The sequence below is a fragment of the Hypanus sabinus genome, chromosome 6 (genome assembly GCF_030144855.1).
Source record: "Hypanus sabinus isolate sHypSab1 chromosome 6, sHypSab1.hap1, whole genome shotgun sequence".
Taxonomy (NCBI): Eukaryota; Metazoa; Chordata; class Chondrichthyes; order Myliobatiformes; family Dasyatidae; genus Hypanus; species Hypanus sabinus.
Window position 1 is genome coordinate 17,705,131 of NC_082711.1, and position 17,484 is coordinate 17,722,614.

At 41.2% G+C, this 17,484-nt stretch overlaps 1 protein-coding gene across 1 annotated transcript in view; it reads right to left on the reverse strand.

The window, feature by feature from the left end:
• Window positions 1-371: 371 nt before the first annotated feature.
• Window positions 372-17,484, reverse strand: part of LOC132395007 (nuclease EXOG, mitochondrial-like) — a 106,229-nt gene continuing 89,116 nt past the window's right edge. The window contains exon 7 of the mRNA XM_059971339.1: window positions 372-8,105. Coding sequence (XP_059827322.1) covers window positions 7,644-8,105 — 462 coding nt within the window. The 3' untranslated portion in view covers window positions 372-7,643. The remainder of the gene's footprint in view (window positions 8,106-17,484) is intronic.

Sequence of the window (17,484 nt, forward strand, 5' to 3'; positions counted from 1 at the left end):
AGGAGGAGGGAAAATAAGGATCAGCCATGATTGAATAGTGGAGCAGACTCGATGGGCCGGATGGCCTAATCCTACGCCTATGTATTATGGTCTTAAACTGTGGCCAAGAAAGTCACCAGCACCTCGGGAGCAGAGGCTAACAAAATTCAGTATGTCCGCTTTGATCCTTACCAATCTTTATTATTGCATCATTAAAAGCATCTTATCCAGATGAGTCAGAGCTTGGTAAGGCAACTGCTCTTAACAGAATTGCAGTTGTGGACATAACTCAGTCCATCACAGAATCCAGCTACCTCTCCAAGGACTCTGTCTGCATTCCGTGATGTCTTTGTGAGAGGCAGCCATCAAAATCAAAAATGCATTCCATTCCCCCCCACCACACCCCAACATCCTCTCTTCCCTTCCTATAAGACAGAAGATATAAAAGCCTGAATGTGCCTACACCAGACTCAGGGAGAATTTCTATCCTGCTGTGTGTTGAGCCCACCTCTTGTACATTACAAACTCTTGATGTATTCCCAAGATGAGATGATGAGTTACTGGAGACATCTGGAGATCCACCATCAGTAGTAGGCAAAGAATACAGTGAGTATGAGCTCTTGAAACTGGAAAACACAACCTTCATCCCATTGGGTTGGTAGTGTACCCAAGTGGAATATGAGTGATTGTTCTTCTAATGCGTGTTGTCTACTTCATCGTGGCCTTGTGCCTTAATTGTCACTGCACTTGTAACACTGTATTGTGCATTCTGTTATTGTTTATCCCCAGTATTACCTCAAAGTACTTATGCCCTGAAGTGATCTGCATGGAGTGCATGCAAAACCAAGCTTCTCATGATACCTCAGTAAAATTTCAAATCTTTCCCCTGTCATGGGAGTTTCTGGACTCAGCCAGTTTTGATTCATTTTCCCTGGGGGGAAAAGATCATATGTATTCATCCTATCTCTGTCCCTTGTGATCCTATACACCACTTTGTGGTTGAGCAAGGGAAACAACAAAACAGAACGACTAAGAGGCCGTAGTCATCTGCTGAAGGAATGTCAGTAAGATGAGCCGTTCCCATGAATTTCAAACTCAAAAATTCAAATGTCAAACCGCAGAAAACAAAGGGCACCATAACAGCTCAGTAAGGGCAAAAATTTTTCTCCTCAGCTTATTCCACGTTTTGAGTAATTCATCCAGCACAGACCACAGTAGACAACACTAGGATATTAGAAAGACATTGCAACACTGCTATTCACAATCCTTTTCAAGTGCCCATAAGGAGCTGGTAGGTTGTCATCTTGAATTGTTGCAGTTCATTTGATTCTCGATTCACTTTAGAGGTTCAAATGGAGAATTTCTGGACTCAGCCAGTGATGATGAAGGAATGACTATGTATTCCCAAGATGGGATGATGAGTTACTGGAGACATCTGGAGATCCACCATCAGGAGTGGGCAAAGAATGCAGTGAGTATGTGATGAGGATGTTAGGAGAATTCAGGGTGACTTGGATAGGCTGGGTGAGTGGGCAGATACTTGGCAGATGGCATTTAATGTGAATAATGTTATCCACTTTGGGAGTAAGAACAGGAAGGCAGATTATTATCTGAACAGTGTAGAGTTGGGTAAGGGAGAAATACAAAGAGATCTCGGAGTCCTTGTAATCAGTCACTGAAGGTGAATGAGCAAGTGCAGCAGGCAGTGAAGAAGGCTTATGGAATGTTGGCCTTTATTACAAAGGGAATTGAGTACAAGAGCAAGGAAATCCTCTTGCATTTGTACAGAGCCCTGGTGAGACCACACCTGGAGTATTGTGTACAGTTTTGGTCTCCAGGGTTAAGGAAGGACATCCTGGCTGTAGAGGAAGTGCAGCATAGATTCACGAGGTTAATTCCTGGGATGTCCGGACTGTCTTACGCAGAGAGATTAGAGAGACTGGGCTTGTACACGCTGGAGTTAAGGAGATTGAGAGGGGATCTGATTGCAACATATAAGATTATTAAGGGATTGGACAAGATAGAGGCAGGAAATATGTTCCAGATGCTGGGAGAGTCCAGTACCAGAGGGCATGGTTTGAGAATAAGGGGTAGGTCATTTAGGACAGGGTTAAGGAAAAACTTCTTCTCCCAGAGAGTGGTGGGGGTGTGGAATGCACTGCCTCGGAAGGCAGTGGAGGCCAATTATCTGGATGCTTTCAAGAAAGAGCTAGATAGGTATCTTATGGATAGGGGAATCAAGGGATATGGAGACAAGGCAGGAACCAGGTATTGATAGTAATTGATCAGCCATGATCTCAAAATGGCGGTGCAGGCTCGAGGGGCCGAATGGTCTACTTCTGCACCTATTGTCTATTGAAACTGGAAAACTCAACCTTCATCCCATTGGGTTGGTGGTGTACCCGTGGAATATGTGATTGTTCTCCTAATGTGTGTTTAGCCTCGCTGTGTCAATGGAGAAGGCCAAGGACAGATCAGTGGGAGAGTTGGAAGGGGACATGAAATGACATCCAACCAGAAGCTCAAGATGGCCGTTGCAGACAGACCGCAGGTGCTGTTCAAAATGGTCATCCAGAACACTCTTTTCCATATCCACTCCTCCATCAATTCTATCTGCCCATTATCCCTCCTTATCTGGTCCCAGATCTTCCAGCCTTAACTCCCACCTCCTGCCTGGCTTCATCTGGCATCATACCTCAACTGGTTTCACCTATCACCTACCAGCTATTTTCATCCCACCCTCTCACCTCATTACATTGGCTTTCTCAATACTGATGCAGGGTTATCCTTTTGCCTCTAATGTCGTGCAGGAATCTGTTTACTGCTCCAAACTACAACATCTCCAGTGCTACATCCGCAGATTCATCCACTGTTTTAACACTTTTTGATGACTGATAATCAGAAGGCTGGCTTGAAACTCCTTTCAGAATGTTACATAACAATACTACAAGCTTTTTTTGAAAAGGTTGTAAATGCGTACATGTAACCAGTCACTGGCTGTAAAAATATAATTCAAATAATTAAGTAAAATACTTACCTATGGATGCATTTGAAGAAAAAGTTTTAACACCATCTTTCTCTGTACATAACCAAATTAACGCAGAATTGGACATAAGCTAGAGCTTCCTGGTACAAACCAGATACAATACTACACACATTATACTACAAACAACATATTTAGCACCATTTGGCAAGCCCTAAAATATATATACAGTGCCTATAAAAAGCATTCACCCCTCCTCCCGGAAGTTTTCATGTTTTACAACATTGAATCACAGTGGATTTAATTTGGGGTTTTTTTTTGCACTGATCAACAGAAAAAGACTTCCTTGTATCAATGAAAACAGAGCCCTACATAGTGATCTAAACTAATTACAAATATAGAATGAAAAATAATTGATTGTTTAAGTATTCACCCCCTTTAATATGACACAACAAATCATCACTGGTGCAGCCAAGTAGTCTTGTAAGTCACGTAATTAGTTAAATGGAGATCTGTATTTGGAGACCTATGTGCAGTAAAGGTGTTTCAATTGATTGTAGTAAAAATACACCCTGTATCTGGAAGGTCCAACTGCTGATGAGTCGGTATCCTGGCAAAAACTACACCATGAAGACACAGCAACTCCACGAAAAAGTTATTGAATAGCACAAGTCCAGGAGATGGATACAAGAAAATTTCCAAGTCACTGAATATCCCTTGTAGAACAGTTGTCAATCATCAAGGAAAAAAAAAACATCAAGAAAAGGAAGGAGTATGACACAGCTGTAAATCTGCCTCGAGCAGGTCGCCCTCAAAAACTGAGTGACCGAGCATGAAGGGGACTAGTGAGGAGGGCCACCAAGAAACCTATGACAACTCCAGAGGAGTTACAAGCTTCAGACAGAGATGGGAGAGACTGCACATACAACTGTTGCCCAGGTGCTTCACCAGTCGCAGCTTTATGGGAGAGTGGCAAAGGTAAAGCCACTGTTGAAAAAACTCTTGAAATCTCAGCTAGAGTTGCCAGAAGGCATGTAGGAGACTCTGAAGTCAGCTGGAAGGTTCTATGGTCTGATGAAACCAAAATTGAGCTTTTTGGCTATCAGACTAAACGCTATGTTTGGTGTAAGCCAAACACCGCACATCATCAAAAACACACCATCCCTACCGTGAAGCACAGTGATGGCTGGCTGCATCATGCTGTGGGGATGCTTCACTGCAGCAGGCTCTGGAAGGCTTGTGAAGGTAGAGGGTAAAGTGAATGCAGGGAAATCTTAATGCAGTCTGTAAGAGAACTTTGACTTGAGAGAAGATGTGTTTTCTGGCAAGAGGAATGATCTCAAGCATAAAGCCAAAGCTTATACAGGAATGGCTTAAAAACAACAAAGTTAATGTCCTGGAGTGGCCAAGTCAGAGTCCAGACCCCAATCCAATTGAGAATTTGTGGCTGGACTTGAAAAGGGCTGTTCAGCTGATCCCTATGCAAACTGCTAAGGGTTCGAGCAGTTTTGTAAAGAAGAATGGGGGGAAATTGCAATGTCCAAATGTGCAAAGCTAATAATGACCTATCCACACAGGCTCAAGGCTGTAATTGCCGCCAAGGTGCATCTACTATATACTGACTTGAAGAAGTTGAGTAATTATACAATAAATTATTTTATGTTTAATAATTGTTATAAATTTAGACCAATTTGTAGAAATTTGTTTTCATTTTGACCCAGAAGAGTCTTTTTCCATTGATCGGTGTCAAAAAACTCTCTGTAGGATTGCAACCTTGAAGTGGTCGGGGGGCTTGCGTGTTTCATTGACCCTGAGAGCTATGCTGGTGGGAGATTCGTCTCCTGGTAGGGTCACCCAGCTGGACAGGTCGAAGAGTAGAGGCCAGACTAAGAGTGATCCACTGGTCCACCAGGTTGGGGGTTGGGCACAGGGCTAACAACCCAGCCCCGGAAAAAGACTTTTGTTACGGAAACAGCAACAAAAGGAACCAAAACTACTCGGTGTGATGGGCTTGCAGAGTCATCGGTAGATACTTGTATGAATGACAGTGGTGAGAGCTGAAAGGAAGTCACTGACAGGAAGACGGAAGTTCTGAACGCCAAATGCAGGACCAAGATAGGATTTTAGAATATGCAAACAATGTATGACACAGGAAAACTTGCAGAGTCTACATCAGAGATGAGACGTTACAACCTACATATCCTTGGAATAAGTGAAAGTAGATGGACAGGATCAGGGAGAATCAAGACCAGTACTGAGGGACAGTGCTGTACTCAGGAAGGGTCAATAACCAACACTGTGATGGAGTAGCCATCATCCTAAAGAAGGGAGCAGAGAGGAGTTTAATAGAGTGGAAACCTGTCCATAGAAGAATCATCAAGATTAGAATGAAGATCTAGATATTAGATAATGTGAAATTAACAAGATGTAGGTTGGGGCATTGCAGTGTACAGAGTGGCAGAGACAGCTCTAAATCAACTTCGTGGACTTCGAGAAAGCCTTAGATAGCATCAACAGAAACAGCCTTTGGCATATATTGTGCATGTATGGGATCCCACAACAGATAGTTCTTCTCATTAAGAGTTTTTATGCCAATTTTAAATGTAGAGTTGAAAACGGTGATTACAGCTTTGAAGTGAAGACGAATGAGACGAGGATGTGTGCTGTTGGCACTCTTTAATGTTGCCATTGATTGGGTGATGCAACACAACTGAAGATCAGACAAGAGGCATACAATGGACCCTCTTCTCAGCATTGGAAGAGCTCAACTTTGCTGATGACCTGGTTCTGGTCTCCCACACTCACCAGCACATACAAGAAAAAACATCGTGCCTCTGTGATTTTGCTCAGCAGATTGGCCTAAAGAGTAGAAAACGGTGATGACTTTGAACATCTCAAACTCCTCAACAATCCTTTATTATTATTATTAATATCAATATGATAAGATTAATACATAGTGGGATTACACTGAACATGAAAGGATACACAAGCAATAGTTACAATATAGTTAAATCTTCCCAAATCATGAATGATACAAATATCATATAAACAGAACAAAACTAGATATATCATATTAAAAAGAGAAAAAGAAAAAAAATTAACCCTAAGAAAAACTAATCTAACAACCTAACACTAATAAAGAAAAAAAAGGAGAAAAAATAATTAAATATTTGGCTGTTTATAGTATCTATTAAAAAAAGTACAAAATCATCGGTGTTGCCAACTCGTATCCTCTCAACATATGTATAATCAAAACCGAAAAAAACGAATAGGATTGGAACAGGGTCAAATTACATCATATGAAAATATTGAATAAATGGTCTCCATGTCTTTTCAAAATTAATAGAAGGGTCAAATACAAGACTTCTAATTTTCTCCAAATTAATACAGTTTAAAGTTGTGCACAGCGCTCATATGTCCAAGGATAAATTGGCTCGTTTTTATTCCCATATAAATCCTATATGTGACAGATATCATTCTGAGATAGCGTCTTTAACTCATATGTTTTGGTCACGTCCACTTTTGAAAAAATATTGGAAAGACATTTTCGATATTATTTCCACGGTATTGAACATTGATTTACAACCTCATCCCATTACTACAATTTTTGGTTTACCATTTATTTTCTTCTGCTTGTCGAATGATTGCATTTCTTACATTAATGGCTAGAAGATCTATTTTGTTGAATTGGAAAGAAATTAATCCCCCTGCCGTATTTCATTGGCTTACTCCTTAACAATCTGAGTAAATGGAGAAGACCATTCTATGACAGAGGAGTTCACCTACCTGGACAGCACTGTTGACACGACAGAGGGGCAGGCAACGATATCAGGAACTGTCTAAGCAAGGCCAGAAATGCCTTCAGAATGCTCAGCAACATATCGAGGTCCCAACAGTAGAACATCAAGACCAAGCTAAAAATGTATCAGAGCTGTGTTCTTTCTACCCTCCTCTATGGATCAGAATGCTGGAGAATGACAGGAAGCAATCTCACTAAGTTGTCAGTCTTCCACACAAAGAACCTGAGAAGAATCTTAAGAATATTCTGACCAAACATCATCTCAAATGATGAACTACTTGCTCAATGCTATCAAGAGAGCATTGAAACCATCCCCATGAGAGGGCAATGGAGCTGATGAAGGATATGCTTAGGAGGGAACCTGATAACATCACACATACAGCCCTCCATTGGACACCAGAGGGAAAGAGGAAGACCCAAGAGTACCTGGCGTCAAACTGTAGAGGGAGAGCTGAAGACCCTGAACTACACCTGGGGTACCATTTAGAAGCTAGCCCAGAACAAACAGGAGTGGAGGACCTTCGTCACAGTCCTACATGCCAGTAGGCATAAAGTAAGTGTCAAAAAAGCCGAATTAAATCTATTGTGAAACAATGTTATAAAACAATGAAACATGAAAACTTCCTGGGGGGGGGGGGGTGGTGAATACTTGTTATAGGCATTGTATGTTTGTTTTGAGAAATATGGAACTCGCTGCTGGGGATGTAGTGGATTCAAATATAATTACTACACTCGAGGTATTTAGATGACAGATATGGGATCAATATGGGTGTACAAAATGATTCAGCCCAGATGTTTTGGGCCAAAGGGTCTGTTTCTGTGCGGTATGACATAAAATGCCATTGTTTCAGTCCGGAGCTCTACTCGAGACTTTGACTTGTCTTATCCACCCTTGGCTGCTTGGGTTTTGCTTGGTTCTTTCAGTTCCAGCTCCTGCTTTTTCTGCTGGTACAGATCCACCAGGTACTTGTCTGGCTCGATCCCACTTTCCCGGAGTTCACCCATGACTGTCTCCAATCTGTGCAAAGTCCGGGCATTTCTAGCTTTTCGTGCAGCAATGTACAGAGTGAACTCCCTGGCATCGAGCAGCTGGCAAGTGTCTGCTTCACAGAGGTCACAGCACTGGCTGATCTTGTCCAGGACTGGGAAAAACGTGAGCCCGGCCATCTTCTCCAGCGTCTGCAGATTCACTTGGTACTCAGCCAACTGATGCTCAAAGCCGATTGGTTCATTAGGTACGACAAAGGCTCCCAGTGACAATGGTGGAGATGATGCATTGTCCTTTTGTGCGAGGATGACTTTGTACAGGTGTGTTGGTACAGCAACCTCATTTGACCCTATTACCTGAATTGAGAAAGAGAGAGGGGCAATGATAAGACCAAGCAAGCAACCAAAATGAGACATCGCACATACTCAAGCAGAGACTGAGATTTTCAGACACTAAGCAGATTGTGACCCCAATCAGCCGCAGATAGTTTAGGCCTGCAAACAGACAGCAAATTCTGAATTTAATTTGTAAACAAATTGGAGCAGCTGGTTGGACTTCTAATTGTCAGTTAGCTAAAGAAATTCGGCATGGCCCCATTGACCCTTACTACTCTTTAATCGATGCACTATAGAAAGCATTCTGTCTAAATGCATAACTGCTTTTTGCAAATGACCACGAAAAACTGCAGTGTTGTGGAAGCGTCTCAGGAACCAGCCTCCCTTCTATGGACTCCGTCTACACTTCTCACTACCTCAGTAAAGCACCATCATAATCAAAGATGCCACCCACCCCAGACATTTTCTCTTCTCCCTCTCCCATCAGGTAAAAGATGCAACAGACTGAAAGCAAAAGGCTTCAGGACAACTTCTATCCCACTGTTTATCAGACTCTTGAATGGACCTCTTGTAAGATAAGATGGACGCTTGGCCTCACTATCTACCTCATTATGATCCTGCACTTTTTCAGTGCCTTAGATGCCTGTTCTGCATTGTTATTTTACCTTATTCTAGCTTAATGCAGTATGTAATGATTTGATCTGCAAGCTCTTCACTTTATTGTAGTACATGTGACAGTAATAAACCAATACCAATTACAACAGTCCAGGCTGCAATTGAGGCAAGAGTATACAAGAGAGAGTTAATTATTTCCTTCTCATCTGCTGGGTAAATTTCAATGCTTTTTGCTGAGGATTTATATTTTATTTTGCACCATTGTTTATCCTGTATTGCTGAAGGTTGGCCACACTTTGGAATGAAAAGGCCACTTTGGAAATAACAAGCTTCACTCTGTGCCTTGTGCTTGAATCTTTCGTTTGAGTCTTTAAATTTAGCTTGATACCAGTGGTTTGCTTGTGATGGAAATAAAATCAAATATTTTCCCTATCTCTATATAAACACCCAATGTTAGGTCTCTATATAACACAACTAAAGTATATAAATCTGTAATATTTTTAACAAAATACTTCCTTTAATCACAAAGATCTGTTGCTTCTGGTTCACTTACTCCTGCCTTTACATCCTTCACACCGAAGATTTATTATCAAAGTATGTATACAGTATTCAACCCTGAGATTTCTCTTCCCACAGACAGCCACAAAACAAAAAAAAACATGGAATCCATTCAAAGAAAAACATAAAAACCCCAACATGCAAAAAAAGCAAAAACACAAAATATAAAACATCAAACCACAAAGTAATTGAAACTGCCCATGAATGTTCAGTTTCTAGCTCCCTAAACCAACAGGGTTTGCTAGTATCAGGTATTGCAACTGGAGGTAACTAACTCCTTCATTCTGACTATATCAGACAGTCACCCATCTATGAGTTTACTTGGTTTTTCACTTTCCATTAGCATAGCTGGCCTTACAGACAGACCTCACAGCCCTCCCCTAATCAATAACTCTAGCCACATTATCACTTTATGTGTACCTAATAAAGCACCATTGAGTGTATATGCCTTTTGTTCTACCTACCTGTACCCCACTTCCTCTGCTACTGTGTACTAACTAGTTTGCTTTAGTCCTTGTTCTGACAAAGGTTTAAACTTTAATCGCTTCTCTTTCTACCCTTAGAATGTTTCTGGCACTTTTGCTTTTAATAAGGATTAACCGGTTGGTGTATTTTCCAAACCACATGTGGTATTATTAATTAAATATAAATGCTGCACGGTTAAAATGTACGTATAGCAGCTTGCACGTTGCTTTACAGCACCAGCTTTCACCAACTGCGATTCAATTCCTGCCACTATCAGTAAGGAGTTTGTACATTCTCTCCGTGACCGCATGGGTTTCCTCCCATATTCCAAGGATAGTTCAGTTAGTAAGGATTGGTGGGTTCATCTAAGTCACAATAATATACAAACACAACTTGCCTAAACTAATAACACACAAACAATTGATCTACTAGTTATTACTGAGTATACTATTTAAACAAGCTAGGTTTAAAGGATGTGAACCTCTGGGGTAATGCCTTCTACAAAAGCTATTTGGAGTCAGGTGTTCCAGTCAATGAGGTGAGATTGGAGGTGTGGGTTGTAGAGGTGCCCTGCCCTTTAAAAAAGATACACAAAGTTACATTACTGACAGAACCTGCACTTCTTAAGGAAGACCACTTTATGTGCACCAAGTCTCGATCAAAACTTTCAGAGGACTTAGAAGAAGAATTGTTGAGATGCATGAAGCTGGGAAAGGCTACAAAAGCATTTCTAAAGACCTAAGTGTTCACCAGTCCACAGTAAGAGAAAATGTCTACAAATGGAGGCAATCCAGTACTGTTGCTTCTCTCCCCAGGAGTCAGTATCCTGCAAAGATCACACCACAAGCACAATGTGCAATGCTGAAGGAGGTGAAAAAGAACCCAAGGATAACAGCAAAAGACCTGCAGAAATCTCTGGAACTTGCTAAAGTCTCTGTTCATGTGTCCAGTATAAGAAAAGCTGAACAAGAATGGTGTTCATGGAAGGACACCACAGAGGAAACCACTGCTCTACAAAACAACATTACTGTATGTCTCAAGTTTCCACCTGAATGTTTCATCATATTCATGTGAGACAAAAGTTGAACTTTTTGGCAGAAATGCACATCGTTATGTTTGGAGGAAAAAGGGCACTGCACACCAACACCAAAACCTCATCCCAACGGTGAAGTGTGGTGGAAGAAGCATCATGGTTTGGAACTGCTTTGCTGCCTCAGGGCCTGGGCAACTTGCAATTGCTGAGGGAGCAATGGATTCAAAATTGTATCAAGACATTTTACAGGAGAATGTCAGGGTAGTTGTCTGTCACCTGAAGCTTAATAGCAGTTGGGTGATGCAACAAGACAATGATCCGAAACACAACAGTAAATCAACAACAGAATGGTTTAAAAAGAAGAAAAAATTGTGTTTTGAAATGGCCAAGTTAGAGTCCATATCTTAGACCAATTGAGATGCTGTGGCATGATCTGAAGAGGGCTGTTCATGCAAGGTATCGTAGAAATATTGATGAACTGAAATAGTTTTGTAAGGAGGAATGGCCTAAAATTCCTCCAAGCTGATGTGCAGGACTGATCAATAGTTATCAGAAATGTTTGGTTGAAGTTATTGCTGTACACAGGGGTCACACCAGTTACTGAAAGCAAATGTTCACATACATTTTCCAACAAATATATTATTGGATCATTTTCTTCAATAAATAAATGAACAAGTATAATGTTTTTGTGTTATTTAATTGGGTTTTTGTTACCTAGATTTAGGACTTGGGTGAAGATCTGATCACATTTTAGGTTATCTTTATGCAGAAATGGAGAAAATTCTAAAGGGTTCACAAACTTTCTAGCACCAATGTAGATAGATAGTTTATTGATCCCAAAGGGAATTACTGTATCTCAGTAGCGTTACAATTGCACAGAGGTACAAATATTAGGAGAAGAAAGAATGAATTAAAAATAAGCTACCTCAGTCTAACAGGAGGGGGTCATCACTTCCCTGCTACAGGTTGACTTATTATAGAGCCTTACAGCCGAGAGTAAGAATGACCTCATATAGTGCTCTTTGGAGCGAATGATGTATTTCACTGTATGCTTTAATGTACACGTGATTAATAAAGCTAATCTTTAATTATCATTGAACAAATACATTCTACATGGTTAAAGTGTATTGCCAAAACATAGCTTTAATATAGGCCTATGGATATTGCTTTTTTTTTATTGATTACAATAAAAATGATAAAAACAATAAAAAGGTGTGGGTGTATTGACTATTTCCTGCCATCCTGACAGCATTACAGCCTGATCAATGCACAGGATTGCAAGAGGCTGCAGAGAAATAAACTGAGCCAGCTCCATCACAGTGCCTGAAGAAGGAAGCATCCATCATCAACTATGATCTACAGAAAGTAATCAAGGTGGCGAAAGGACAATACAGGGACAAGATCCAGACACAACTCTCCACCAACAACACATACAGCTTATGGCAAGATCTGCACACCATCGCAGACTTCAAAGCTAAGCACAGTGGTGCTGCTAACAATGCTCCCAGATGAGCTAAATCTTTTTTACATTCTGTCCGATATCACCAACACTGAGCCCCCAAGGACAGCCGCTGAAGTGACCTGAGGCTGAAGTACGCAGCTGTTCCCAGCAAGTAGACAGTCGCAAGGCTGTGGGACCAGACGGCATCCCAGAGCGGATACTCAGGATGTACGCACAACTGTCAGGTGTGCTTACAGTCATTTTTAATTTCTCCCTCTCCCAGTGTAAGTACCCTCCTGCTTCAAAACATCCACCCTTGTTCCTGTGCCTAAAAAGACCAAGGCAACATGTCTGAATGACTGGCATCCAGTCACATTCACCTCAATAATAAGCAGATGTTTTGAGAGGCTGGTCAAGAACTACATCTGCAGCCTGCTACCACCCACACTGGACCCCCTACAATTCACCTACCAACACAACCTATCGACAGATGATGTAATAGCCACAGCTCTACACACTGTCCTTACACACCTGGAGAAGAGGGATGCTTATGTGAGAATGCTGTTTAGTATTCAATACCATAATTCCCTCCAGGCTCGACAAGAAACTCAGAGACCTTGGTCTTCACCCTGCTTTGTGCAGCTGGATCCTGTACTTCCTGTCAGATCGCCAACAGGTGGTAAGAGTGGGCTCCCTCACCTCTGACCCTCAACACAGGAGCCCCTCAGGGCTATGTACTAAGCCCCTCCTTTACTCTCTGTATACCCATCACCGAGGAGCTCACATGGTCTGTACATACTGGCTGTGTGGTGAAAAAGGCACAATAGTGCCTCTTTCACCTCAGACGGCTGAAGAAGTTTGGCATGAGTCCCCAGATCCTAAGGACTTTTTACAAGGGCACAATTGAGAGCATCCTGACTGTTTGCATCACTGCCTGGTGTAGGAACTGTACTTCCCTCAATCACAGGACTCTGCAGAGAGTGGTGTGGTCAGCCCAGTGCATCTGTAGAAGTGAACTTCCCATTATTTAGGGCATTTTCAGAGATAGGTGCGTAAAGAGGGTCCAAAAGATCACTGGGGATCCAAATCACCCCAACCACAAAATGTTCCATCTGCGACCATCTGGGAAATGGTATCACAGCATTAAAGTCAAGACCAACAGGCTCTGGACAGCATCTTCCACCAGGCCATCAGACTGATTAATTCACGCTGAGACAACTGTATTTCTATGCTATATTGACTTTCCTGTTGTACATACTATTACAAATTACTATAAATTGCATATTTAGACAGAGATGTAACATAAGGATTATTACTCCTCGTGAAAGATGTAAGAAATAAAGTCAATTCAATATTTAGTTCAATCCATTTGGGACATGCTCTCTTCTCATTACCGCCATTGAGAAGTAAGTACAGTAGCCTGAAGACCCACACTCACTGATTCAGGAACAGCTTTTCCTGTCCCTCGCCATCAGATTTTTTTAACAGTCCATGAACACTATCTTGCTATTCCTTTCTCCCCCTACATTATTTTTTGGTTTTGTAATTTATAGCAATTTTGTCTTTGCACTGTACTGCTACTGCAAAACAACAAATTACATATGATCTACTGTAGTCAGAGATAATAAATTTGATTCTGGTTGCTAGGTTAAGGTACAGGGCTGCAGCTGCCACTCCAAGATGATGCATGCACCCTGCATGATTTTTACCTCACTCACACATTAAACATTCATTCTCGGCAGACACTCCATTACAGTAAACATTAGAATCACCTGGGCAACAGTTTGATAACCCTATCAGAGTTATTCCCTTTGTATGATAGGCCACTTCCTGCTTTCTCTGAAATTTGAAACTATGTTTTCCTTCCATTAATAATGCCACCTCCGGAGCATTTCACAGTAAATTTATCATCAAAGTACATATGTGTCATTACTTTCTTCATTTTCGTGCAGAAAATCACAGTAAACTCTACAGCTCATGTTCTCAGTCTTATTATTTATTTATTATTATTATTGTTAATCGTTCTTTTTGTGTTTGCCCAGTTTGCCTTCTTTTGCAGTCAGTCTTTATGTATAGTTTTCATTAAATGAATCTCAGGGCAGTATATAGTAACATATGTACATTTACTTTAAACTAGAATCAGTGAAAAGCTACACACAAAGAGAGAGCATTACCTAGAAGCATTGGAAAAATTACCATTTCAGATTTCCAGCATCTATGGAGTTTTTTTTCTAGTTTTGAAATCTGTGTAACTTTTGTTTCATGAAGAGATTGGGGTCCTGTCCCAGTGTTACAGTCCTTAAAACACTACACTATAATCTGTCCTTTTTTTTAAAAAAAACTTACTCTGCAGAAACTTTCTATTTTAATATTAAGTGGACCAGTTACAAAAATCTCACTGCTTTCTGATGCCGCTACACTTGAAATCTGAGTTGATCTGAATGACAGCTAAATAGCATTTGATAATTGGATCACTTGTCCTGTGGTGAGGGGTGGCCAAGGCTGGTAATATCATCTTTACATCAGTCTAAAAGGCATTTCAATGTTGTATGGTCACAGGAGATGGCGACAGGTGGCCTCCAAAAGAGTTGTCCTCTGCTGGTGCAGAAACCAACTGCAACATCAATCATTATCAAGCTGTCAGAGCTGACACAATCTTCCTTCAACACCGTGGACTCAATACGTGGCTCTTTTCAAAACACAGACAGCACAGTACAGGAGGGAAGGATACAGTTACAGTGCTGGGATCTCATATGTAAAACTCTGATGCAACCAGCTTGTCTTGATGAGACGAAAGGATTCACACAACACAGCATCACTATGGGTTACTGTCCACTACTGCTGCAGCCCATTTACCACCCGATTTACAAATTTGCTCTCCAATCCACGTTGACAAATATATTACTGTGTGAAAATCTAAGGCACCCTAGCTTAAGGACACTGCCTAAGACTTTTGCACAATAATTTATATATATAGTAATTTGTAATTTTTTAATGTATTGCATTGCACTGTACTGCCACAGAATAACAAATTTCATGACATATGCCAGTGATATTAAACCTAATTCTGTTTGTACTAGCTCAATGTATCTATGTAATACACACAAATGGTGAGAGGGACTCAGCAGGTCAGGCAGCATCTATGGAAATGAATAAACATTCAACGTTTGAACCGAGACCCTTCTTCAGGACTTCAACGTACCTGTGCACTGAAATAATCTATATGGACACACGCAAAGTTTTTCCATGGTACCTCAGTACATGTTACAATAATAAATCAATTCTAGTTATTAAATGAATTCCAAGAAGTAGTAGATGTCAGACTGAATGGGTTAGAACCACTAGAAAGACTAGGCACAGTGGATGCCATTTCTCTTAATTAAAGACTGCGGGGTCAGATGGAGATCTTCAAGATTTCGGAAATTATTCATACAGCCAGTGTTTCTATCTGGGAGGGCACCAGGTCGTAAATATAAAATAGCCACCAACATAAATGTAAGGAATTGGAAAGCTCCTTTACCCAGGGTGGAGTTACAGGATGGATCTCACCAATGCAAAAATTTGAGAACATCAGCAGCATTAGAGAGAAGGTTACTGGGGTTGTGGGGAGTGAGGGTTGTGGAGAGGCCTAGAACACAACAGTAGCATAGATGAAAGAGTCTTTCTGCTCTGGAAATGCTAAGGCTTTATAATTCATTGGTCAGACCACATTTAGAGCATTGTGAACAGTTTTGCACCCCATATCTAAGAAAGAATGTACAGGTAGTGGAGAGGGTCCAGTGGGGGTTTATGAGAAGGATCCTGGGAATTAAAGGGTTAATATTCTGAGCAGCATTTGATGGATCTGGAGCTGTACTCGCTAGTGTTTAGAAGAATGAGGGAGGATATAATTGAAATGTATCGAATACTGAAAGGCCTACAGAGAGGATGAGGAGAGGATACTTACAAAAATGGGGAAGCCTAGGATCAGAGGACACAGCCTTAGAATAGAAGGGTGTCCACCAAGAACAGATATGAGAAATAACTTCTTTAGCCAGAGAATGGTGTAACTGTTGAATTCTTTGCCATGGCTGTGGAGGCTAAGTGATCGGGTATATTTAAAGCGAAGATTGACAGATTCTTGATTAGTAAAGGCGTCAAAGGTTACAGGGAGAAGTTAGGAGGATGGGGTTGAGAGAGATAACAAATGAGCCATGATCAAATGGCGAAGCAGACTGCACAGACAGCATCTAAGGTCAGGATCGAACCAGTGTCCCCAGAGCTGCCCTAGTTTTTTGTTAGCTATAAATTGTGTTGGGGAACACTGAAGTCTGAACAACACCACAGAAATACATATAATATAGCCCACGCTAACGTCTCAGGAACTGCTCTTTGCTCTTCTGCAGTAATGGCAGCGAATTACTGCACACATTAAACAGTGGAAATAGAATTTCCCTTTTCCAAAGTTGGAATGGGGGTCCACCAGGAATGTGCTGATAGACGCAGGGGATTCCCCCCATATAGAAAACTTGAAAGTCATTCATAAAACAGATGAAACTGGCAATCAAGTAGCCAGACATGCAAATACCATTCACCTTCACAAGTATAGCAACAGAGCAAGTGTGCTTCAGTCGTGATTTGTGTGCAATACATTTAAGTACTATTTTAGAGCTTGCAAGCTATTTTGAAATGAACATTTGTTGCTGCGAAACATTCAAACCATGTTGAAAAAAATAGTTTAAAACAAATCCAGCATCTGACAAGAGGAGCAATTAAAGCTACAAAACATAGGGCAAAACAACACAAATCTTTTAACACACGAACTTCTGCATATCCTGGAAATCCAGAGCAACGTGCACAAAATGTTGGAGGAATTAAGCAGGTCAGGCAGAATCCACGTAAATGAACGAACAGTCAACATTTTGGGCTGAGACCCTTCCTCAAAACTGGAAAAGAAGGGAGAAGGTGCCAGAATAAAAGCTGGAGGAAGGGACAAGGGATAGCTAGAAGGTGACAGGTGAAGCCAGGTGGGTGGGAAAGATGAAGGAATCTGACAAGAGAGGGAAAGTAGACCTTTTAAGACACTTCACAGCAGAATGTGACTTTGACACACTGGGCTGGATTGCGCTCGATCTGAAAGACTTCCTCACTCTCTCAAGATGGCCCCACAGCCAAATGAACCCTTTGCTTCCATCTGACACCTAACCACCTCCAGGGTTTGGTTCTATTGCTGCCTAGTGGCTGGGAGGATAACAAGACCTCTGGATGAACAGTGAAAAAGGAACTGCAAATGTTGGAAATCTGAAATA